The 24,846-nt window shown below is 42.7% G+C and overlaps 1 protein-coding gene across 2 annotated transcripts; it reads right to left on the bottom strand.

Moving 5' to 3' along the window:
* Window positions 1-5,882: 5,882 nt before the first annotated feature.
* On the bottom strand, window positions 5,883-6,501 carry IQCF6 (IQ motif containing F6). Of its 2 annotated transcripts, none has more exons than XM_028124332.2 (2): window positions 6,463-6,501; window positions 5,883-6,251 (listed from the first exon to the last, which is right to left on the bottom strand). In XM_028124332.2, the coding sequence occupies exons 1-2, from the start codon at window positions 6,475-6,477 to the stop codon at window positions 5,883-5,885; spliced, it is 384 nt and encodes a 127-aa protein (XP_027980133.2). In that variant the 5' UTR covers window positions 6,478-6,501. The 2 variants fall into 2 exon arrangements, with proteins under 2 accessions (XP_027980133.2, XP_087878239.1); XM_088022113.1 differs by having other exon boundaries at window positions 5,883-6,247; window positions 6,402-6,477.
* Between the last annotated feature and the right edge of the window lie 18,345 nt (window positions 6,502-24,846).

Raw genomic sequence — 24,846 nt, 5'->3', positions numbered from 1 at the left:
ATGCTGGGCGTGGAGCCTACTTCAGAAACAAACAAACAAACAAAAAACACCTTTTTCTTTAATCAACATTCATTTGGTTGCTGTAAACCTTTGACTGTTTTCCAGAGTGCGAACAAAGTTGATTCTGATAGTTTTTGTCAGACTTTTTGATATTTCTATGGAGGAATGGGCCCTTGGAGCTACCTGCTTTGTCATTTTCACTGATACTGCTCCACTCCTGCTTTTTATCTAAAAACTTTTCTTTTAGCTCTTACATTTGGGACTCAGATCTTTGTTGAATTAATTTTTGCTTGTGATGTGAGATGGGGTCAATATTAGCTTAATCCTTATGGATATTCAGTTGTTCCAGCATCTTTGTTAAAAAGACTCTACTTTCCTCACTGAATTATATTGGCACCCTTTTTAAAAATTAGTTGACCATAAATGGGTGGGACTATCTCCGGATTCTATTTTGTCTCATTGATGTATTTTTTTACCTTAATAAACACCACACTGTCTTAATTACTGTAGCTTATGGTAAATCTTGAGGTCAGGTCAGGTAAGCCCTTCAATTTTTTTTATTTTTTTCAAGATTGTCTTGGTTGTTCTAGGTCTTCTGCATTTCAATATAGGTTTTTAAAATCAGCCTTTTGAATTTAACAGAAACAATCTTTTAGAATTTTGTTTGGGATTGCATTGAATATATAGATCAATTTGTGGGAAACTGTAATCTTAATAGTATTGTCATTCAGTTCATGAATGTGGCTTATCTTTTTATTTATTTCAGTCTTTAATTTCTCTCGGCAGTGTTGTATAGTTTTCAGTGTAGGAGTCTTCTATTTATGTTGTTTCTTAGGCATTTGATTTTTTAAAGATTTTCTTTATTAGAGAGAGAGAGCATGAGTGGGGGAAAAGGCATAGGGAGAGAGACAAGCAGACTCCACTGGCCAGATCCCAGGACTCTGAGATCATGATCTGAGCCAAAGTCAGATGCTTAACTGACTGAGCCACCCAGGCAGCCCTGCATTTGATTTTTTTGATGCTATTGGAAATGCTTTTTTAAGTTTAATTTCAGTTTGAAGTTTGTTGTTAGATACAACTTACTTTTTTACTGTGGTAAAATATACATGACATAAAATTTGCCATCTTAACTATTTTTAAGAGTACATTTCTATGGGGTTAAATACATTCACATTGTTATGTAACCATCACTACCATCCAAATCCAAATCTGTTTCATCTTCTCCACCTGACTCTGTACCCATTAAACACTAACTTCCCATTCCCTCCTCCCCTTCCCCTGGCAAACACCATTCTACTTTCTGCCTCTATGAATTTGACTACTCTAGAAGTTTCAATAAGAGGAATCATACAGTGTTTGTTCTTTTGTGACTGGCTTTTTTCATTTAGCATTATGTCCTCAGGGTTCATTCATATGGTAAATTATGTCAAAATTTCCTTCTTTTTGAAGGCAAAATAACGTTCCACTTGTGCTACATCTATCAATGGACACTTGGGTTGCTTCCACTTTTTGACTATCACAAATATGTTGCTATGATCATGTGTGTATGAGTATCTGTTGAATTTCTTCTTTCACTTCTTTTGGGTATATACCCAGAATTGGGCTTACTGTGTCATATGGTAATTTTATTTTTAATATTTTGAGAATTGCCATACCATTTTCTACAACAGCTGTACCATTTTGCATTCCCTCCAGCAGTACACAAATGTTCCAATTTCTCCACATCCTTGCCAACACTTGTTATTTTGGTTTTTTGTTTTTTAATAAAAGTCATCCTAATGGGTATGAAGTGGTCTCTCATTGTGGTTTTGATCTGCATTTCCCTAATGACCAGTGATGTTGCACATCTTTTCATGTGCTTGTTGGCCATTCGTATATCTTCTTTGGACAATTGATTTTTGTATCCTATGACTGTTCTAAACTCATGTATTCAAGTAGCTTTTTGGGTAGATTCTTTATGACTTTCTATATACATAATCAGCCTGTTTAAAAATGCAGACAGCCTTAGCACTTTTGTTCTAATCATTATGCCTTTTATTTTTTATTAACAGATTTTCCTTTTAGAGCAGTTTTAGGTTTATGGAAAAATTGAGCAGAAAATAGAGTTCCCATGGCTCCCTGCTCCCCATCCTGCTGCACACAGTTTAACTTATTATTAACATCTTGCATTAGTGTGGTCCATTTATTATAACTGACAAACTGATATTGATACATTATTATTAACTAAAGTCCATAATTTATATTAGAGTTCATTTTGTGTATGTAGCTCTATGGTTTTTGTCAAATATATAATTTCATGTATCTGCATTTATAATATCATACAGGATAGTTCTAATACCATAAAACTCTCCTGTGCTTCGCCTATTTATCCCTCATTCCCTCCACCAAACACCTGCCAGCCATTTACCCTCTCTATAGTTTGCCTTTTCCAGAATGTCATATAGTTGGAATTATGTAACATGTAGCCTTTCCAGACCACTTTTACTTCACCACATGCATTTAAGTTTCCTCCATGTCTTTTTCGTGGCTTGACAGCTCATTTCTTTTCCTCACTAAATATTCCATTGTGGTGTGGATGTACTGCAGTAAGTTTATCAGTTTACCCTTTGGAAGGACTTCTTGGTTGCTTTCAACTTTTGACTATTATGAATACAACTGCTGTAAACATTCATACGCAGATTTTTTGTGTAGGCATACGTTTTCAACTCACTTGACTAAATTCAAAGAAGCTCAATTGCTGGCTCATATGGGCAGCCTACTTTAGTTTTGTATTAAACTGCCACACTGTCTTCCAGAGTGGCTGTGCCATTTTGCATTCCCACCAGCACTGAATGAGAGTTCCTGTTGCTCCACATCTTAGCCAGAATTTGGTGCTGTCAGTGTTTTGGACTTTAGACTTTCTAATAATAGATGTATAAGGTTATTTCATTTTTAATTTTCAATTCTGTAATAACATATGATGTTGCACATCTTTTAATAGGCCAATTTGCCATCTGTACATCTTTGCAGGTGAAGTATCTGCTCAGGGCTTTTCTTAATTTTTAATGAGTTGTTCATTTTCTTAGTGTTGAGTTTTCAGGGTCCTTTGTCTTTTTTAGATAAATCTTTATCAGATGTGTCTTTTGCAAATATTTTCTTCCAGTTTGTGGCTTGTCTTCTCATTCTCTCAGCAGTGTCTTTTGCAGAACAGAAGTTTTTATTTTAATGAAGTCCAGCTTGTGAGTAATTTCTTTCATTTCTCTAGGAGTACTACACTTCTGTGATCCATTTTGAGTTAACTTTTGTGACGGGTGTAAGCTCTATGTCTAGCTTCACTTTTTTTTTTTTTTTTTTTTGCATGTGGATGTCCAGTATTTTCGACATCATTTGTTGTGAAGACTTTCTCCATTGGATTGCCTTTGCTCCATTTTCAAAGTTCAGTTGACTGTATCTGTGTGGGCCTATTTCTGGGCTCTCTCTTCTGTCCCATTGATCTATTTGTCTTTTCTTTCAACAATACTGCACTGTCTTGATTACTGTAGCTTTACTGTAAATCTTGAAATTGCACAGTGCCATCTCATTCTGGGTTTGCCATGTGGGACAGAGAGAAGCAGAAGACAAGGCAGGATGGAGACCCTGAATGGTGGGATCAGAACTGAGGTTGGAGATGTATCGGGTGAGGGGCTTGAGAGCATGGGGTGGGCATCCTGGGAGCAAGGAGATGAAATGCCACCTGGGAATCCTTTCTCAGGGCTGGAAGGGACCACTAGGGGATGGGCCCTCACTTGCTGAACTATCTTCTTAGGGGCCCAGTATGCTGAACCAGTCTGAGGGTCATTTCATTTCTTTGTTGATCAGGCCTAGGGCACATATCTCTTGGGACACAGTGTCATCTCGGGGAGGAGAAAGAATGGGGATACAAAGTCCTCCAGAGTGCCCTTAGGCCCCCTCCTGCCCCAAGGCTGCAAGCATCACCCCCCCATCCTCACTTCTGTTAGTGTAAGGGAAAGTTCCTTCAGCAGCTGAATTCTCAATGACCGTGAGGAAGAGAAGGGAGGGTCTGTGATGATCTATGAGGTGTCTGCCCCTGAAAGCTCCATCTGCAGCCTCACCTCTGTGGAGGAGGTATCCGTGGCTCTACCCACCCAGGCCAACTCTAGCTGACCTGGCTGCTAAAGGGGATCCTCTCTGTGGACTCCCATCCTATGTCTCATTCACTTCCTCTGCCTGGGGCTGGGAAGGGCTTAACTCAGCGGTTTCCAAATCATGGCTGCACACTGAATTCCAATGCCCAGGCTTCTCCCCAGACTACTTAAAGCAGAATCTCTGGGTGGGCCCAGGCGTTGGTGTGTTTTGTATCCCAGAGGAGTCCAATGTCCACTCTAGGTTGAGAATCAGAGACTTAAAGCCTTGCCAACCTTGACTTTAACTGCTTCTCACTGCAGGGGTGGCGCCTGCAGGCGTAGTTATGCAGAATTCCATCATGTTCATCTGCAGACCCAACTAGTCTCCTACCACTCATTCCTGCAAGGCGGGCAGGTGAGAGCCATGTCCAAAGCTCCTGAAGGGGCTCCTTTGGAAGAGCAAGGTACCTGGCTGCATCATTGCCACCTGCAGCTACTGAAGGCGTTGGGTGTCAGACTGATCCCTGAACCCCCACACCTGCCATAGCTGTTCTGGAGACACCCTCCCCTGAGCCCCAAACACACACACGCTCGCAAGCATGCACGCACGCACGCACACACACAGGCGCCCCTGAAGGGAGGGAAAGCCTAACCCAGCTGCAAAGCCCATGAGGACCTCTGACATCTGTACACCTCCCCAACTGGCCCTCCCACCCCTCGGGCAAGGCCACCCATCACAGACCCCTAGGGAGGGTCAGAAGCCTCAGACTTCCAGGAGGCAGGTTCAGAGACAAAGAGCCGAGGGACCTGCTTTAATGCTAAAGCAGAGGCTGTGAGAGACTGGTACACAGAGGGCTGAGACTAGACGCTGAGTGTTGGCAGGAGACTCAGCCCTCGGAAGCCCATTGGCAGCCCCCTGAGGCGGGCCTTGCAGAGGCTGTGGCAGTCTGTGGGAGGGTTGGGGCCAATACGGGGGATCTTGGGGGGGATGCCAGAACAGCTGCTTCTGAGGATGTGGTAAGATTTAGAGGTTGTATCCCCAAACCAATGACTTCCAGTGCCATTGGGACAGTCCTGCGCACCCCACCCCCGCCCACCCCTACTCTCCCTCCGCTTGTTTGCTCAGCCCCACCTCCTTGTACTTTCTCTCCCCTCCCTCACCATACCTGGTTCTCCCAGGGAGAGGCCAGCAGAGGGGAGGAAAGACTTGTCTCAGCCCCTGGGACCGAAGGGGCAGGCACAGCTTGCCGCTCCTCAGCTCCTGCCCTGGCCTTCCCCAGGGCTGACTCTGGCGGACTATCCCCCAGTGAGGCACAGTGCCTGGCCTGCTGTTACTCAGCTGGGTGCCCTGTCCTCCTGGCTCCCTGCCAAGCCTGCACAGGCCCTGAGGGCCCCACCCCGCACAGGGCTGTGGAATCCTGGCCTTCCCAGCCGGGTCTGGCTGCAGCCTGACTCTCTGGTGTCCTCCCCTGAATGGAGAAGCCCAGGGAGGGGCTGCAGAAAGATTAAGCCCAGTGCATAGCCCCGCTTGTGGAGCTGGGATTAGGCTGGCTAAGGTGTCAGAGCCTATCCTGGGCCCCTGGGGTCTCTTTTGGGTGCAAGATGGCTCAGGTTTGCAGTAGGTGCAAGGGCCTAGGGTGGCATGCCCTGGGATGGGCTCTAGACCATTATTTAGGGGCCGATCCCTCTTTTATGGGTCTGATTTCCAAAGGGCAAGACTGTGGTCAGTAAGTGTCTTTATTGGAAGAGAGATCCAGTCTCCTTGGCTCTGCTAGCTCCCTAGGTCAAGAGGATTTCGATGTCAAGCTCCAGCCGGCTGGCTTTGACCTCATAGCGGCCCCGGATCAGGCCCCGGGTTTGGCTGGTATGCCAGCGCCAGTGAGACTGGATGATGCAGGCTGCGTGGCGTGCCTGGAGAAACCGTCTGCGGGCCTGCCACATTCGAACCTGTGCCTGCACCTTCACCACTGCCCACTCCTGGCAGGTGTAGAGTCTTAGTGCCAGGCGCCGTCTCTGCTCCAGCATCTTGGCCTGCATCGACCTCCACCAGCACTGGATGACCCAGGCCCTGAGTGCCGTGTGCAGTAACGTCCGGCGCACCATGTTGCCACGCCACCATGACTGAATCTTTATGGCTGCCTTCTCTGACTGATCAGGGGAGGGAAGAACACGGACATGCTCAGTGGGGTACCCTCCCCTTGCTGTCCCCATCTGTGGTGCTGGGAACAAAGGGGGCCTGGCACAAGTGGCCCTGCCCCCTCGTTTCCAGGCCCATCCACCTTATTTCCAGTCTCCCACTCATCTGGAGTCACTGCTCATCATCCACCAGACAGACCCCAGCCATGCGGGCCTTACTCACATTTTGTGTGTCCATGGCCCCGGTCTTCAGAGTCCACTCATCTATCAGTTAGGACACCTTAGTCTTTAGCCCCGCCCTCAACTGTTAGTCACCCCCCTTCATTAGACTCCGCCCACCTGCACACAAGGCTCCCCCTCATCAGGTGTTATCCATACACATTTTTGCCACATCTCTCTCCTCTTGTTCGTGTCTCCTTACGGACTGACCAGTCCCCTCATTTGTTGGTTCCCATCATTTGGGGGGCCTGCTGTTATCTCTTGCTTGCAGTATTTTTCTCAGATCCCACCGGCGTCTTAAGTCCTGTTCTTTCTACACCTTCCAGTCACTTCTTTCTGCTCCTGCTGGTGGCAGCAAAGAGAGAGGCACACAGTTCTCCTTCAAGTAAGGGGTTTTACTTTAGGAATACCCATAGGCAGTTTGGATTTCCGGAAGCTTAAGTGGCAGAGCCTGCGGGAGGGCCCTCAAGCACTGTGTTCACAGGCGAGTATGATTTTATGTAAAATTTGTGAAAGCAAAATCCTTTAGCTGCAATTGGAGAGAGGCTCTGTCTCCACCTCTCTGATGCCCTTTGTCGCCCTTCTATCGGGGGTTTGGGACAGGCTGCAGCTTCTTTGGGGACATGACTAAGGAGAAGCAGAGCTAGGATGTGCGTACTTAGTTTGGGTTAAATGAGGCAGATTTATCTGGTTCACAGGCACGCCTGGGAATTAGACATGTCCTTGCTAGCCATTCTGCTAGGACATGGCTCCTACCAGTTACCATGCCACAGGATGAATTTGTGGGGACAAAGGCTGCTACGGTGGCATGAATGATATTGAACGTGTCCTCCAGCGCCTGGTACCAGAAGTAGGTGGGCGGGGGAGGAAGAGGGAGGTTTGAAAAGTGTGGAGACAAGAGTCGGTCTGTAGAAGGTTCTTCCTGTTATCCATTTATGTAAAACCACAAATGGAAGATTCTGTTCTCAGCTAATGCCTGATTAAAACTGAAGTTTTGTCTTGTTGGGAATATACTTGATAATGCAGTGAGATAATTATAGATTTTTATTTATTTGAGAGAGCGAGAATGAGAGAGAGAGCACATGACAGGGGGGAGGGTCGGAGGGAGAAGCAGACTCCCCACCGAGCGGGGAGCCCGACGCGGAACTCGATCCCGGGACTCCAGGATCATGACCTGAGCCGAAGGCAGTCGCCCAACCAACTGAGCCACCCAGGCGCCCAGCAGTGAGATAATTACAAAACATACCATTCTTTTTTCTTATTTGGCTTGAATTTTATGAAAGAGAATTGATCAGAATTCCTATGATTTCAGGGCAGCAACTAGTAGAGCTACTATGAACAGTGCATAAGGCAGCGTGAGAAATAACATTTTATGCATCTGGAGCATCCATAATAAACATGTTTTTATCAAAAATGATATTGCAGGGGTGCTGGGTGGCTCACTCTTTAAGCGTCTGCCTTCGGCTCGGGTCATGATCCCAGGGTCCTGGGATCGAGCCCCGCATCGGGCTCTCTGCTCCGCGGGAAGCCTGCTTCTCCCTCTCCCACTCCCCCTGCTTGTGTTCCCTCTCTCGCTGTGTCTCTCTCTGTCAAATAAGTAAATAAAATCTTTAAAAAATGATATTGCAAAATCATACGAAGAAGTAATCACAGATTATGCTGCAAAAAATGTTGGGAAAACGTGATAGAGGTGGGACACTGACTTAATATAAACATTATGTTATGCTTTGGTATTTGCCAAGTTTTGAAAATTTACAATTTGTTGTGGTTTCTTTGTTTGTCCTACATACTCACTTGCCTAATTTTAAGCCTGTAATTTTGCATTCTTTTTCTTAAAGTAGGACTTCCAAATTATATAAGCTTCAGGTCCCACAAAACCTGGCTCTGCCCTGTCTTGTGCAGCCAGGTCTCCTGGGAGCTCAGGGAAAGCTTTGTTTCTAGGATTCAGAGTTAGGACCGGAAGTGCAGACACAGGTGATGCAGAGATGCTGGGAGTCCTTTGGGATTTGGAAGGCCATTCTGGCTCTGGCTTTAGCCTGTGTCCTAGCATTCATTTTTCTGCATGTGAGTTTGCTGGGGGCCCACTACTTGCTGGGCTATGCTCTGTCTGTGGCTTCTGTTTTTGTGTATTTGAGGCACTGGCCATTGGGTGTCTCACAGGTTCTGACCCTGTTGTCAACCACACAACCACTCTTGCATCATGTTAAAAGTCCTAAGCGGCAGACCCTATTGCTTCCTTTAATGACTGTCAGTCACCAGCGCTGGTATCAGTCTCTCAAAGGCCTCCATCGCTGCACTAAGCTGTGCATCAGGGGGCATCAGGGATCTATCCACTCCCAGCCCAGTCCGCCAGACTGTGCAGAAGGGATCCACAGGCGAAGGGTGTGGCCGGTGCTCTGAGGCTTAGTCCATCTGGGCCAGGTTGCCATGGTCAAGATGCCAGATCCCACTATTCCTTGTGGATCTCTCCCCTGCTCCAACTCTGGCCTGGTTGGGTTGTTGCCAGAATATTCTGGCTTTGTCTCCTTCTTAGAAGTCTCTGGAAAAATCTGCTCGTCCCTTTTATGTTCACGTTTTTGCAGGTATTTACAAAGGGGCAGCAGATGAGGCCGAGGGGTCAGATCACAGTGCACGAGCCTCGGTCTCTGTTTCATCAGTTCTCCCCTCCCCAGCTTCCAGCTCTCTTCTGCTTGATTTCTTGCTCTGATTATAAATATGGTATACCTGTTGCTAAAATTTCAAATAATGCAGAAATATATAAGGTGGAAAGTGAATTTCCCATGAAATTTGGCCCTGAAGTTCTTCCTCCGGAATTTATACCATGCACAGACTAGCTTAAATTTTCTATTAAAAATAATTTATTTATTTATTTATTTTTAAGATTTTACTTATTTATTTGACAGAGAGAAAACACAAGTGGGGTGGAGGGGCAGAGGGAGAGGGAGAAGCAGACTCCCCACTGAGCAGGGAGCTCAATGTGGGGCTCGATCCAACCAAGACCCTGGGATCATGACTTGAGCCGATGGCAGATGCTTAACCAACTGAGCCACCCAGGTGCCCCCAAAATAATTTATTTTTAATTCATACATCTCATACTGAAATGCATACACTTCAAGCTGAAATTTCCCTTGGCAGTCCTTTACATTATTACTATTCCCCGCTAGGAGGGCATCCTGGACAATGAGTTATGCTTTTATATGTACCTAAAGAAATGTAAAACTGTTTTGAGTGTTGTTATGTATCTTTTTAAGTCCATTGGGGTAAAAATCATAGAACCCAACATTGACCATTTTTAACCATTTTAAAGGATATAATTGAGTGGCTATTTGTACCCACACCGTGTTGTACTACCATTGCCGATATCTACTTCCAGTTTCTGTCTTCAACTTGCTTTAGTTCTAATTTTGTCCCCCCAGACAGAAACCATGTAGCCATTACACAGTCACTTCCCATTACCTTTCTGTCACCCCAGGCCCTGGCAACCACGAATCCGCTTTTAGTCTCTATGGATGTGCCTATTCCAGATGTTGCATATAAATGGAATCAGAGGCCACATGCCTTTTATGACTGGCTTCTTTCACTTAGCTTGTGTTCCAGATTCATCCATGGCATATATAGCACGTGTCAGTCCTTCTTCAATTCCTTTCTATGACTAAATACTATTCCACTGCATGGATAGACCGCATTTTGTGTGTCCATTCATAACTCGTCCGGTATTTGAGTGATTTTCACTCTTTGGTGATTGTGAATAGTATTGCTCTGAGCATTTGTGTACAAGTATTGGTTTGAACACCTGTTTTCAGTTCTTTTAGTTATATACCCAGGAGTGGAATTGCTGGGCCATGTGGGAATTCTGTGTTTAACCCTTTGAGGAAACATCATACTGTTTTCCAGAGCAGCCAGACCATTTCACATTCCCACCGGTCTCCACAAGCTTGCCAATGTTCATTATTTCCCATTTTTAAATACTATAGCATCTCATTTGGGGTTAGGATTTGCATTTCCCTACGGTAAATGATGTTGAATATCTTTTCATGTGCTTTTGGGGCATTTGTGTATTTTTCTTTGGAGAAATGTCTGTTCAAGTCCGTTGACCATTTTTTAATTGGCTTCTTTGTCTTTTTGTTGTTGAGCTGTAAGTGTTCTTTATATATTCTGGACACTAGGTCCTTATCAGATATATGATGTGAAAATATTTTCTCCCATTTTGCAGGTTGTCTTTGCACTTTCCTCATAATGTCCTCTGATGTACAACAGTTCCTAATTTTGATGACATCCAGTTTATCTATTTCTTCTGTTGCTTGTGCTTTGGTGTCATAGCTAAGAATCCACTGCCAAATCCAAGGTCGTGAAGTATTACTCCTGTGTTTTCTTCTAAGAGTTTTATATTTTATTTCTTACCTTTAGGACTTCAGTTATGAGTTAATATTTATATATGCTGTGAGATAAGAATCCAATTCCATGCTTTTGCAGGGGGTCACCCAGTTGCCCCGGCACCATTTGCTGAAGAGATTATTCTTTCCCCTTAGTCTTGGTAGCCTTGTTGAAAATTAATTGAACATAGAGCTATAGGTTTGTTTCTAGTCTTTCAATTCTAATCCATTGATCTACATGTCTGTCTTTATACCAGTACCACACCATCTTGATTACTGCAGCTTTGCAGTAAGTTTTCAAATTAAGAAGTTTGTGTCCTCCAAATTTATCTTTTTCAAGATTGTTTTGGCTATTCTGAGACCTTTGCAATTCCATATGAACTTGAAGATCAGCTTTCTATTTCTGTAAAAAAAAAATAAAAGGCAGTGGAAATGAAAGGGATAATGTTGACTCTGTAAATCAATTTGGGGAATATTAAGTCTTCTGACCCATGAACACAGAATGTCTTTCCATGTATTTAGGTCTCCTTTAATTTCTTTAAACAAGGTTTTATAGTTTTAAGTGTACAAGTCCTGCACCTGCTTGGTTAAATTTATTCCTAAGTATTTTTATTCTTTTTGATGCTACTATAAATATAATTGTATCCTTAATTTCATTTCTGAATTTTCCATTACTGGTGTATAGAAATACAGATGATTTTTGTATGTTTATTTTGTATGTTGCAACTTTGCTGAATTAGTTTATTAACTGTAATAATTTTTTGGTGGATTCTTTAGCATTTGCTATATGTAAGATCATGTTATCTGCAAGTAGAGATAGTTTTACCTCTACTTTTCTAGTTTGGATGCATTTTAGTTCTCTTTCTTGCTTAATTGCCTTGGATAAAACTTCCAGTACTTTGTTGAATAGCAGTGATGAAAGCTGATATCTTTGTCTATTCCTCATCTTAGGGAAAAAACTTTCAGTCTTTCACCATTAAGTATGATGTCAGTTGTGGGTTTTTCATAGCTGCCCTTTATTGGGTTGAGAAACTTCCTTCTATTCCTAGTTTATTGAATTTTTTTTTTTACCATGAAGGGCTATTAGATTTTGTCAAATTCTTTTTCTGTATCAATTGAGATGATCATGTGATTTCCCCCCCTTTATTCTATTAACGTAGATTTTCATATGTTGCACCTACCTTGCTTGCATTCCTGCGATAAATCCCGTTAGGTCACAGTGTATAATCCTTTAAATATGCTCTTGGATTTGATTTCCTAGTATTTTGCTGAAGTGTTTGCATTGCACTCATAATTGTTGTTGGTCTTTAAGCTTTTTTTTCTGATGGTATCTTTGTCTGGCGTTGGTATCATGGCAATACTGGCCTCAAAGAATGAATTAGGAAGGGTTCCTTTCTCTTCTGTTTTTGGGAAGCATGTTAGAACGAATGGTATCAGTTCTTTAATGTTTGATAAAATTCACCAATGAAGTCAACTGGTCCAGGACTTCTCTTTATTGGAAATTTTTAAATTACTGCTTCAATCTCTTTCCTTGTTATAGGCCTTTTCAGATTTTCTATTTCTTCTTTAGTCAGTTTTGGTTCTTGGTTTGTGTCCAGGAATTTGCCTATTTCACCTTGGTTATCTAATTTGCTGGCATACAGTTGTTTATAAGACTCTCTTATGATCTTTTTTATTTTATAAGGTCCCCACTTTTTTTAAAAAAGATTTTATTTATTTATTTGTCAGAGAGAGAGAGCACAAGCAAGGGGAGAGGCAGGTAGAGGGAGAAGCAGGCTCCCTGCTGAGCAAGGAACCCGATGTGAGACTCGATCCCAAGACCCTGGAATCACGACCTGAGTCGAAGGCAGATGATCAACTGACCGAGCCACCCAGGCGCCCCAGGTCCCCACTTTCATTCCTGATTTTAGTAATTCAAGTCTTTTCTCTTTTCACTTGTTCTGTCTAGCAAAATGTTTGTAAATTCTCTTAGTCTTTTTAGAGAATCAACTTTTGGTTTTATTGATCTGTTGTTTTTCTTTTTTAAAAAGACTTATTTATTTATTTGAGAGAAAGAGAGAGAACATGAGCGGGAGGGGCAGAAGCTCTCAAGAGGGAGAGAGAATCCCAAGCAGACTCCATGCCCAACATGGAGCCCAACGTGGACTTGATCTCATGACCCTGAGATCACAACCCAAGCCAAAACCAAGAGTCAGATGCTTAACTGGCTGAGCCACCCAGGCATACCTATTGTTTTTCTATTTTCTATTTTGTTCATCTCAGTTCTAATCTTTATTATTTCTGTCCTGCTTCCTTTGCATTTAGTTTACTCTTCTTTTTTCTAGTTTTTTGAAGTGGAAGTTTATTAACTTGAAATTATTCTTTTTTTAAAAGTTTACTTATTTAAGTAGGGGCCCCTGGGTGGCTCGGTCAGTTGAGTGTCTGCCTTCAGCTCGGGTCACGATCTCAGGGTCCTGGGATGGAGCCCCTCATTGGGTTCCCTGCTCAGCGGGGAGCCTTCTTCTCCCTCTCCCTCTGCCACTCCCCCTGCTTGTGCTCTCTCCCTCAAATAAATAAATAAAATCTTTAAAAAAATAAAATAAAAAGTTTATTTAAGTAATCTCTACCCTGAACATGGGGCTTGAACTCATTACCCTGAGATCAAGAGTCACATGTTCTTCCATTTGAGCCAGCCAGGTGCCCTGAGATACTTCTTCTTTTTTAATTGAGGCATTTATAGCTATAAATTTCCCTCTGAGCATGACCCTTCATTTGGGGATGTTGTGGGTTTTTTTTTAATCATATAAAGGTATTTTCTAATTTTTCTTGTGACTTCTTTTTGACCCATTAGTCATTTAAAAGTGTGGTTTGTTTTTGTTTTTTTTAAAGATTTTATTTATTTATTTAGAGAGCACATATGTGAGCTGGGAGAGGGGCAGAGGGAGAGAGAAAGAGAACCTCAAGCAGACTCCGAGCTGAGCACTGAGCCTGTTGTGGGGTTCGATCTCATGACCCTGAGATCATGACCTGAGCCAAAATCAAGAGTCGGATGCGTAACTGACTGAGACACCTAGGTGCCCCTAAAAGTGTGTTTTTGATTTCCACAAAGTGGTGAATTTTCCAGATTCCCTTCTATTTTTTAAAAAAAGATTTTATTTATTTCCTTGACAGAGACAGACACAGCAAGAGAGGGAACACAAGCAGGGGGAGTGGGAGAGGGAGAAGCAGGCTTCCCGCCGAGCAGGGAGCCCGATGCGGGGCTCGATCCCAGGACCCTGGGATCATGACCTGAGCCCAAGGTAGACACTTAATGACTGGGCCACCCAGACGCCCCTAGATTTCCTTCTATTATGAATGATTAATTTTTATTAATATTCTGCTATTCATATATATTTCTATTCTCATTCCACTGTGGTCAGAAAAGATACTCTGTATGATTTCAGTCATTTTCAATTTATTGAGACTTGTTCTGTGGTCTAATATATGGTCTGTCCTGAAGAATGTTTAACATGCCCTCCAGGAGAATGGGTGTTCTGCCGTTGTTGAGTGGGGTGTTCTATAGAGGTCCGTCAGGTCTGGTTGCTGTATAATGATGTCCACATTTTCCATTTCCTTGTCCATCTTTTGTCTAATTGATCTATTGGTTAGTCTCCAACTATTATTGTTGAACTTTCTATTTCTCCCAAGATTTCTGTCAGGTTTTGTTTCCTATATTTTGGGACTCTTGTTATGTGCATATGTGTTTCTAATTATTACATATTCTTGATAGATTGACCATTGTATCACTATATAATGTCTTTTTTATCTCTTATACAATTTTTGTCTTAAAGTCTACTGTGTCTGAGGTCAGTATATCTACCCAGATCTCTTTTGGTATATGGTTTGCCTGGGATATCTTTTTCCATCCTTCCACTTTCAACTTGTGTTTTTGGATGCAAAGAGAGTGTCTTGTAGACAGAGTATAGTCGGACCATGTGTTTTTGTTTTTAATTTTAGAGAGGGAGAAAGGGGGAGGGACAGAAGGAGAGGGAGAGAATCTTAAGCAGGCTCCATGCCCAGCTCAGAGCCTGACATGGGGTTTGATCTCACAACCCTGAGATCATGACTTGAGCCAAAATCAAGAATTGGATGCTTAACCGAGCCACTCAGGCACACTGTTTTGTTTATAAGTCTATTCTGCCATTCTCTGCTTTTTGATTGGAGAGTTTAATCTGTTTAATGTAATCATTGATATGAAAGAACTTCCTTCTGCCATTTTGCTGTTTGTTTTCTATATGTCATATCTTTGTTTTTTTTTTTTAATTCCTCCCTTACTGCCTCCTTTTGTGTTAGATTTTTTTAGTTTACCATTTTGATTCCTTTCTTGTTTCCTTTACTGTATATTTTTAAATGTTTTGTTAGTGTCACTCTGAGAATTACAATTAGCATCTTAAATTATAACAACCTAGTCAAATTAATTCAATTTAGTTTCAATAGTAGATAAAAACTTTGGTCCTCTATCGCTCCACCCTATTTTATGTTGTGTTTGTCCTTACATTTTAATTTATTCTTAAGTATTTAATAGTTTGTTGTGGTGGTGGATGGAATGTTTTATCCAACCCAATTTCAATTTGGTTACTATTAATACAGAGAAACACCACTGATTTCTATATATTTATTTTATATCAGGCCACATATCAAATGTTCTGTTATTTCTCATTGATTGTTTTTTCTCATTAGATTCTCTTGGAATTTCTAGGTGTATGATCATATCAGCAGCAGAAAGAAATAATTTTTATTTCCTTTTCGAAATTTATACTGATTTTCCCATTCTATTGCATTTGCTGGAACCAAAACACTGTGTATAATAGGAATGATAGAAGGCATCCCTGTCAGGTTCCTGATTTTATTGGTAATAGTTTTCTTTCCTACCACCATCTAGAATGCTGTTTGCCTCAAACAAAACAAAATAAGTTTTCATCAATTTTAAGTAGTTTCTTCCTATTCCAGTTTTATACAGAGTGTTATTAAGATTAGCTGCCGAACTTTATAAGCATCCTTTTTGGCATATATTGATTTGATCAAGAGGCTGTTCATTTTTCCTTTAAATTGTTTACTAAGGACATATGCTAATACTTCTGATATCAAGCCATTCCTGGAATAAACTTTAATCTTATTGTATTGTTCTTTTGACATATTGCTGGATTCTATCTGGTAATGTTTTATTTTACATTTTTACATCTATAATGATTAGTGAGACTGGGCTATTACATTGGTCATTGGTCAGCAAACTACTGCTCCCCCCACCCCACCCCCATGGCCAGGCCAAGTTTGGCCCAGTGCCCATTTTGGTACAACCCACGACCTAAGAATGGTTTTCACATTTTTAAATGGCTGAGGAAAAAAAAACAACCAGAAGAAGAAGAATATTTTGTGACACTTGAAAATTATATCAAATTCAAATTTCAGTATCCATAATAAAGATTTATTGGAACATTACCACACTCATCTATTTACGTAATGTCTGTGGCTGTCTTTGTGCTCCCACACAGAGTTGAATAGTTGCAACAGACACCGTATGGCCTGCAAACCTTAAATATAGACCATTTGGCTCTTTACAGGAAAAGTTTGCCAACCCCTGGTCTATCTAGCCTTCTTTTTGGGGCCTATCTTTATCAGATTTGGTGTTAATGTTAAGTTGGCTTCATAAAATGAACTGGAGAGTTTTCCCTCTTTTTTTTCTATTATGTGGAATCATTTAAATAGATTTGGAATTGTCACCTCTGTAAATGTTAAATAAGACTCAGCCATGAAACCATCTGGTTCCCAGGCAATATTTAATACATAATAAATATAATCTTCTGTGGTAATTGATCTATTCAAGTTTTCAAATTTTCTTGAGTTGATTTTGATAATATATGTTTTGCTAAGAAATCATCCATTTCCTCAATAGTTTTGAATTTGATTAGCCATAAAATTGCACAGAATATTCTCTCCAAATAATTTTAATCTTCCCCACATCTGTAGTCATTCCCCAGCTCTCATTTCCTATCTTGTATATTTTTACCCTCTCTCTTTTTTAAAAAAATCTGGCTCATAGAAGTTTATCTATTTTATTAGTCTTTTTCAAATAACAGCTTTTAAGCTCATTTATATTTCCTGTGTGTTTTTTTTGAAGGGGAAGAGTTTCTGTTTCAGTAATTTGAGCTTTTAAAAATTATTGTTATCTCCTTTGTCCTCATTTCTTTTTTTTAAGATTTTATTTATTTATTTGACAGAGAGATAGAGCCAGAGAGCACAAGTGGGGGGAGCAGCAGAGGCAGAGGGAGAAGCAGGCTCTCTGCTGAGCAGGGAGCCGGACGTGGGGCTCAATCCCAAGACCCCAGGATCATGACCGGAGCTGAGGGCAGCCGCTTAACCAACTGAGCCGGCGTCCCTGTCCTCATTTCTTTTGGATTCTTCTGTTGTTTCTGTTTTTGTTTTCATTTGAGGGATGAGTACTGGGTTTCCACATTTTTGGTCTATCTTTCTTGATAATTGGAGGCATTCGAGACTATGACAGCCCTCCAAGCCCAGGCTTTGTTAGGAAGTAGTCTCTTCTCAGAAAAAAAAGTAGTCTTCTTTTTCTTTTTGCTCTTTTGGTAGTTTGCAGTTTTATTTTGGTTTTGCCTTCCATCGAAGGTTTTCCTTAATTTCCAATGAGATGAGACTTTTAAAAAATTTTAACTCATTTGTTTCTGACATAATTAGACATGATCACTGATTATACTTGTAAATTAAGCTTTTCTTGCTGGCCAAGTGTGTGCCACTCCTTTGTAAATATTCTGTGGATGTATGAAATAAATGATTACTCTATTTGAAAAATCTAAAGTTCTGCATGTGTCTCATGAATTTTGTTTGTTATTATTTATTCAGTTCCCTTATGTCCTTAGTTTTGGCTACTGATGTTGAAATCTCTTACAATAATGATCCTATTCTCCCTGCATTTCATACATCTAACAGTTTGTTAGTTAATTCTTTTGTCCTGAACACTGACAACTAATACAATTTGAGGAGCGTAGAGGTGAGAGATACGTAAATGATAAATAGATGAGGAAATTATATTTTCAAAGTTTTAAGTGTTCAGCTATAAGTTTTTGTGAGTGAACGTTTTGGCAACAAAATCATGTAAAGGAAATGTTTCAAAACATCCATCTTGCCATTTTCCATGGCATCTTATTTTGGCTGATGAGGAGCTCCCTCCAGAGGCTAGAAAAATTTCATCACCAGGATTTCGTTGGGTGGCTTGTGCTTGTGAGTTAGTAACACTTCTGTGTAGGATTTTTTTGCAGGAATCTTTGTAACACACTTGCCGTTGTTGGTGAGAGTTAGCATTGTCAAAACTAGACAGTGTGATCCATAAACCCTTTTGTCAGTGCACAGCAATCACAAATGGTCATCTGTCCCAATGCATGGAAAGCACATTTATTTGTTGGTTTGTTTTCCTCTCCGGAATGTGACCTCTATACAGGTAAGGACTTTCTCCCTGTCTTACTCTTTGCTTTAACAATTACCTATAATAGTACCTGGCACATAGTAGGGGGTTCAATGATTGTTGCATGGACGAATGAGTGCATCTATGAACAAAAGTTCTTTGCTTAGTGTTGCTTGGAATCCATGACTAGGCCCTGTGGCCCAGGGAAGGCACTTGTCTGTGTCCCAAGGCTGGTTGGATTCATTTTACTGGTTTGGACCAAATATATCCACTCAACACTTGTTTATTGAGCGTCCACTCTGTGCCACAGTGTTGTAGAGGCTGGGGATCCAACAGTAAAAAAAAGCAGGCGAGATTCCTGTGCTTCTGGAACAGTTATGTAGAGAGTGTTTGGATAGTAATGTTATGAGGAAAAGTCAGGCAGGGGGAGACAGAGCATGCTGGATGGAAAGGAGGACTCACTTTTATATGGTGGTCAGAGAGTGGGTGAAATCACTTTGAGGTGAAGGAGGCGGGGAGGAAGCTCTGCAGGCATCTCGGGGGGTGGAGAGGTGTTAAGACACTGAATCTGGCATGTTTGAGGGACCCTAACGAGGCTGGTGTGGCAGAAGCAGAGGAAGAGAGGGGGAGGGGGAGGAGGTCGAAGTCAGAGAAATTTAGGAGATGTGCTGCCACAGAGATGTGAAATGCCTAAAGAGGATGACTGAGATTTTTCCAGCAATGAGGAAGGACCTTGTGAGTCAAGGGCAGAAGCGGGGCTGGGCTCTTCCCACAGACATCTCTACTTCCAAAGGTGGCTTCCAAGCTGCCTTGTCAGAGATCCTTTCCTTGGAAAGAGTCTGATCACAACTATGAGGTGACAACTCCTGAGGTGGTGATGATGTGGCCCACATGTCAGGAGATGGGAGGCATGCTGGGATGGCACAAGGTACGTGAGGATGACCGCAGAACCAGATTCTTGCTGAAAGAAGTTGAATTAAGAAGAGAGCACCTTAGGGGTGCCTGGGTGGCTCAGTCGGTTAAGCATCCAACTCTTGATTTCTGCTCAGGTCATGATCTCAGGGTCGTGAAATCGAGCCCCACGTCCAGCTCTGCGATGGCTGTGGAGTCTGCTTAAGATTCTCCCTCTCCCTCTGCCCTCCCCTGCAAAAGAGAACACCTTAGACCCCAAGGGTCAGGGCTGGAGGGACCATTACTCTCTCTCAGCTCTTGTCTGCAGGGCATCTGGTCAACATCACCCAGACTGCCACCACCACCCTCACTGACCAATGAGAACCTTGAAATGAAAACTCTCAAAAACCACCCCAGCATCTGCTGATTCCAGAAAGGAACAGCCTCCATTTGAGAAAACAGAACAAGATGGACTTTCGGAACACTAGTATGATTCCCTGCAGCTTCATCCTGTTTTTGTTGGACTCTTTTATACCTTTTCACAGACTGCTAATCGTGCTAAGCTTTCTAGTGGGATTGGTGATAGACAATGGCATTACTCTGGGCTCTCAGTTGGCTAGGTGAGGTTGGGTGTGTGCTTTTGCCAACATCTCTGCCGCATCTGGATGAATGACCTACTCAGCTGGCTCGGCTCCAGACTGCAGAGCATGGCTGCAGTCCAGTATTCTCAGTGGGCCTGATCACCCACCTGGGAGTCATGTTACGGTCATTCATCCAATGCTGCCTTAAGACAAATAAGGCTTAGGCCCCAAACTGCACAACAATGAGGTTATGGAGTGGCCTGGGCCCCTGAGACATCTTAGTGGACACATGAGAATCAGGGGATGGAGCTATAGAGGAATGATCTTGCCATGGCAGGCTTGCATATATCCACATAGGTTATGAAGGCAGAAGCTTGAACCACAGGGAATCTGAGTCTTGGCTGGATGCCTTGAGATCCTGCCAGAATAGGAGAAGATGGGGGGCTTATGAGGAGCTGCTGTCTTCCCTGGAAGGCTATCATGAGACAGTTGCCTTCTCCCACTAGGTTCCAATGAGAAGCAGGGCTCTCTGGCCAGCCTCCCCCACAGTAGGGCTGCAGAAGATAAAACCACTAGGCCGCAGCCTAGATCAGGCTCCTCAGCAACAAATTGCACTGCTGTCATCTGGCCCTTTTATTTCATGTCATCCCTGTTGATCTATGGGACAAGAACCACAGGGACCTGGCATTTTGGCTAATCTTGCTTTCACTGTCTACCTGAGTCATAAACTGTCTGAATCTAAGGTGGCCCACTGTATCCTTACCAGTAAGACCAATCAGGCCTTGGCCTCAGGTTTCCCTTGTCATGTGTCTTGAGTGTGCTTGACAGAAAGCCATGAACCAGGGGCGGGTTATCTGTCTTGGTTACTCTGAAACTTCGGGACTGGGAGAGCCGCAAGTTACAACGCTGACCTTGTGACTGTGGGACTGGAATGATGTAAAAGACCAGCAGGCAACTAAGAGACAGTTCTCTGTGCCAGGATGCTCCTTGTGGGTGGACGGTGGGGAGGAGCAAGAACCTGCATGCGTGGGCTCCTGAGGAGACTGCCATTGCCATGCGTGCTGATTTCCTGGCCTGCATTTTCTATAGAGCTAAGTAAACTTCGTGCTAGATTAAAGTCCATTGTGTCTTGAGTTTGATGGCTAAGCTACCCTGCCAAGGGTGGGACAGATCTGAACTTTCAGACGGAGGACAGAAAGAAGTCCAAATATATTAGCAATCACCATAAGTGTAATGCATTCACTCAGCAATTAAAACGCAGGTTCCTAGGGGGGCAGAGCAAGACGGCGGAGGAGTAGGAGACCTAGATTTCGTCTGGTCTCAGGAATTCAGCTGAATAGGGATCAAACCATTCTGAACACCTACGAACTCAACAGGAGATCGAAGAGGAGAGTAGCAACAACTCTCTGAACAGAGAAGCGACCACTTTCTGGAAGGTAGGACGTGCGGAGAAGTGAATCCAAGGCGATATTCGGGAGGATAGACGGCGGGGGAGGGGCCTCCGTCGGCCGCATCTAGCAAGTGATAGAGCCGCGGAGCACAAAATCGGGCCTTTTAGAAGTCGGCTCCGCTGAGGGATGTCGCTCCAGTGGCTAAGCGGGGGGTGGAAACCTCGCGGGACAGTGTGGTCTCAGGACCCTCGGGGTCACAGAAAGACCGGGGGTGCCTGAGTGCGCCAGAGCTCCCAGGTATCGGAGCGGGGAAGCCGGCTGCAGAGACGGAGCCGAGGCGCGGGCTCTCAGCTCGGGGTTGCCATAAACTGTGATCCGCGCCCCAGTCGGGCCACTGCTCCTCCAGCAGGGACCCAACAAGCGGCAGAGCCGGGGAGACTCCCTTTCCTTCCCCGGGAGGAGCGGCGCGGGAGCGCACCGCAGGGATCTGCTGGGTTTGGAGACTCCACATGGGGTCGGGTGCCAGAGATAGAAACGCTCGGTCACAGGCGGGGTGAGCACGGAGTGCGGCCGGAGACTGGGGACAAGGGAGTGACTGCTTTTCCCTGGGGGCACACTGAAGAGCGGGGCCCTGAGTTCTCAGCTCCTTCGGGTGGAGATTGGGAGGCCACCATTTTTGCCCTGGTCCTCCAAAGCTGTACTGAGAGCTTGCAGGGAACAAAAGCTCCTGAGAGCAAACCGGAGCAGCTTGCTTAGCCCGGACGACAAGGGCGGGGCAATTCAGCCTCCGGCAAAGACATTTGGAAACCACAGCAACAGGCCCCTCCTCCAGAAGATCAGCACGAACAGCCAGCAAGCCAAGACCAAGTTTACCGATCAAGGAGAACGGGAGAACTCCAGCGCTAGGGGAATACTGCACATAGAATTCATGGCTTTTTTTTACCATGATTCATTAGTTCATCAAAGTTAATTTTTGTTGACTGTTTTTTTTTTAATTTTTCTTTTTCCCTTTTCAACCAACATCTTATCAATCCCTTTTTTTAAAAAAAACATTTTTTATTTTTCATTTTTAGACTCATATTTTATCCCTTCATAGTAGTTACCCTTATTTTTGGCATATATATATAAGTTGTTCTCTCTTTAAAATTTTGAGATACAGTTTCTTCTAACAGATCAAAATATACCCTAAATCACTAGTGTATGGCTTTGTTCTAGTCTCCTGCCTGATCACATTCTCTCCCTTTTTCCTTTTTTTTTTTCTTAAATCTTCTTTCTTTTTTCAAACAACTTCTTATCTTATCAAGTCCTTTTATAAAATCTTTTATAATTTTCATCTTTACAGTCATCTTCCATCCCTTCATTGTATCAACCCTTATTTTGTACATATATGTCCTTCTTCCTTTAAAATTTTAGGAGGCACTTTTTTCTAACAGACCAAAATACACCCCAAATCTAGTCTGTGGCACTGATCTATGCACTAGCCTGATCATATTTGATCATATTCTGCTTTTTTTGTATTGTTCTGTTTTTGTTTTTATCTTTTTTTTTCTCTTTCTTTTTTCTTTCTTTCCCTTTCTTTTCCCCTGGTTTCAGGTCTTTGCTGATTTGTATACAGTATATTTGCTAGCGTTTTGTTCTCTCATTCATCTATTCTCCTCTGGACAAAATGACAAGATGAAAAAAATCACCTCAGCAAAAAGAACAAGAGGTAGTACCGTCAGCCAGGGACCTACTCAATACGGACATTAGTACGATGTCGGACCTAGAGTTCAGAATCATGACTTTAAAGATACTAGCTGGGCTTGAAAAAAGCGTGGAAGTTATTAGAGAAACGCTTTCTGGAGAAATAAAAGAACTAAAATCTAACCAAGTCGAAATCAAAAAGGCTATTGATGAGGTGCAATCAAAAATGGGGGCACTAAATGCTAGGATAAATGAGGCAGAAGAGAGAATCAGTGATATAGAAGACCAAATGATGGAAAATAAAGAGGCTGAGAAAAAGAGAGAGAAACAACTACAGGATCACGAGGGCAGAATTCGAGAGATAAGTGATACAATAAGATGAAACAACATTAGAATAATTGGGATCCCAGAAGAAGAAGAAAGAGAGAGAGGGGCAGAAGGTATATTGGAGCAAATAATAGCAGAGAACTTCCCTAATGTGGGGAAGGAAACAGCCATCAAAATCCAGGAGGCACAGAGAACCCCTCTCAAAATCAATAATAATAGGTCAACACCCCGACATCTAATAGTAAAACTTACGAGTCTCAGAGACAAAGAGAAAATCCTGAAAGCAGCTCGGGAGAAGAGATATGTAACCTGCAATGGTAGAAACATTAGATTGGCAACAGACCTATCCACAGAGACCTGGCAGGCCAGAAAGGACTGGCAAGATATCTTCGGAGCACTAAACGAGAAAAATCTGCAGCCAAGAATACTATATCCAGCTAGGCTGTCATTGAAAATAGAAGGAGAGATAAAAAGCTTCCAGGACAAACAAAAACTAAAGGAATTTGCAAACACGAAACCAGCCCTCCAAGAAATATTGGAAGGGGTCCTCTAAGCAAAGAGAGAGCCTAAAAGCAGCAAAGATCAGAAAGGAACACAGACAACATACAGTTAACAGTCACCTTACAGGCAATACAATGGCACTAAATTCATACCTTTCAATAGTTACCCTGAATGTAAATGGGCTCAATGCCCCAATCAAAAGACACAGGCTATCAGATTGGATTAAAAAGCAAGACCCATCAATATGCTGTCTGCAAGAGACTCATTTTAGACCCAAAGACACCCCCAGATTGAAAGTGAGGGGGTGGAAAACCATTTACCATGCTAATGGAGACCAAAAGAAAGCTGGAGTGGCAATCCTTATATCAGACAAACTAGATTTTAAAACAAAGACTGTAATAAGAGATGAGGAAGGACACTATATCCTACTTAAAAGGTCTATCCAACAAGAAGATCTAACAATTGTAAATATCTATGCCCCAGACATGGGAGCAGCCAATTATATAAGGCAATTAATAACAAAAGCAAAGAAACACCTTGACAACAATACAATAATAGTGGGGGACTTTAACACCCCCCTGACTGAAATGGACAGATCATCTAAGCAAAAGATCAACAAGGAAATAAAGACTTTAAATGACACACTGGACCAAATGGACTTCACGGACATATTCAGAACATTCCACCCCAAAGCAACGGAATACACATTCTTCTCTAGTGCCCATGGAACATTCTCCAGAATTGATCACATCCTAGGTCACAAATCAGGTCTCAACCGGTACCAAAAGATTGGGATCATTCCCTGCATATTTTCAGACCACAATGCTTTGAAACTAGAACTCAATCACAAGAGGAAAGTTGGAAGGAACTCAAATACATGGAGGCTAAAGAGCATCCTACTAAAGAATGAATGGGTCAACCTGGAAATTAAAGAAGAATTTTAAAAATTCATGGAAACCAATGAAAATGAAAACACAGGGGGCGCCTGGGTGGCTCAGTTGGTTAAGCGACTGCTTTCGGCTCAGGTCATGATCCTGGAGTCCCGGGATCGAGTCCCACATCGGGCTCCCTACTCAGCGGGGAGTCTGCTTCTCCCTCTGACCCTCTTCCCTCTCGTGCTCTCTATCTCTCATTCTCTCTCTCTCAAATAAATAAATAAAATCTTTAAAAAAAAAAAAAAGAAAATGAAAACACAACTGTTCAAAATCT

The sequence above is a fragment of the Eumetopias jubatus genome, unplaced genomic scaffold (assembly GCF_037043125.1).
Source record: "Eumetopias jubatus isolate StellerSeaLion01/CBP00866 unplaced genomic scaffold, mEumJub1_p1.0 scaffold_1, whole genome shotgun sequence".
Lineage (NCBI taxonomy): Eukaryota > Metazoa > Chordata > Mammalia > Carnivora > Otariidae > Eumetopias > Eumetopias jubatus.
The sequence above is the reverse complement of the archived record's forward strand: the minus strand, read 5'-3'. Positions and strand labels throughout refer to the sequence as shown.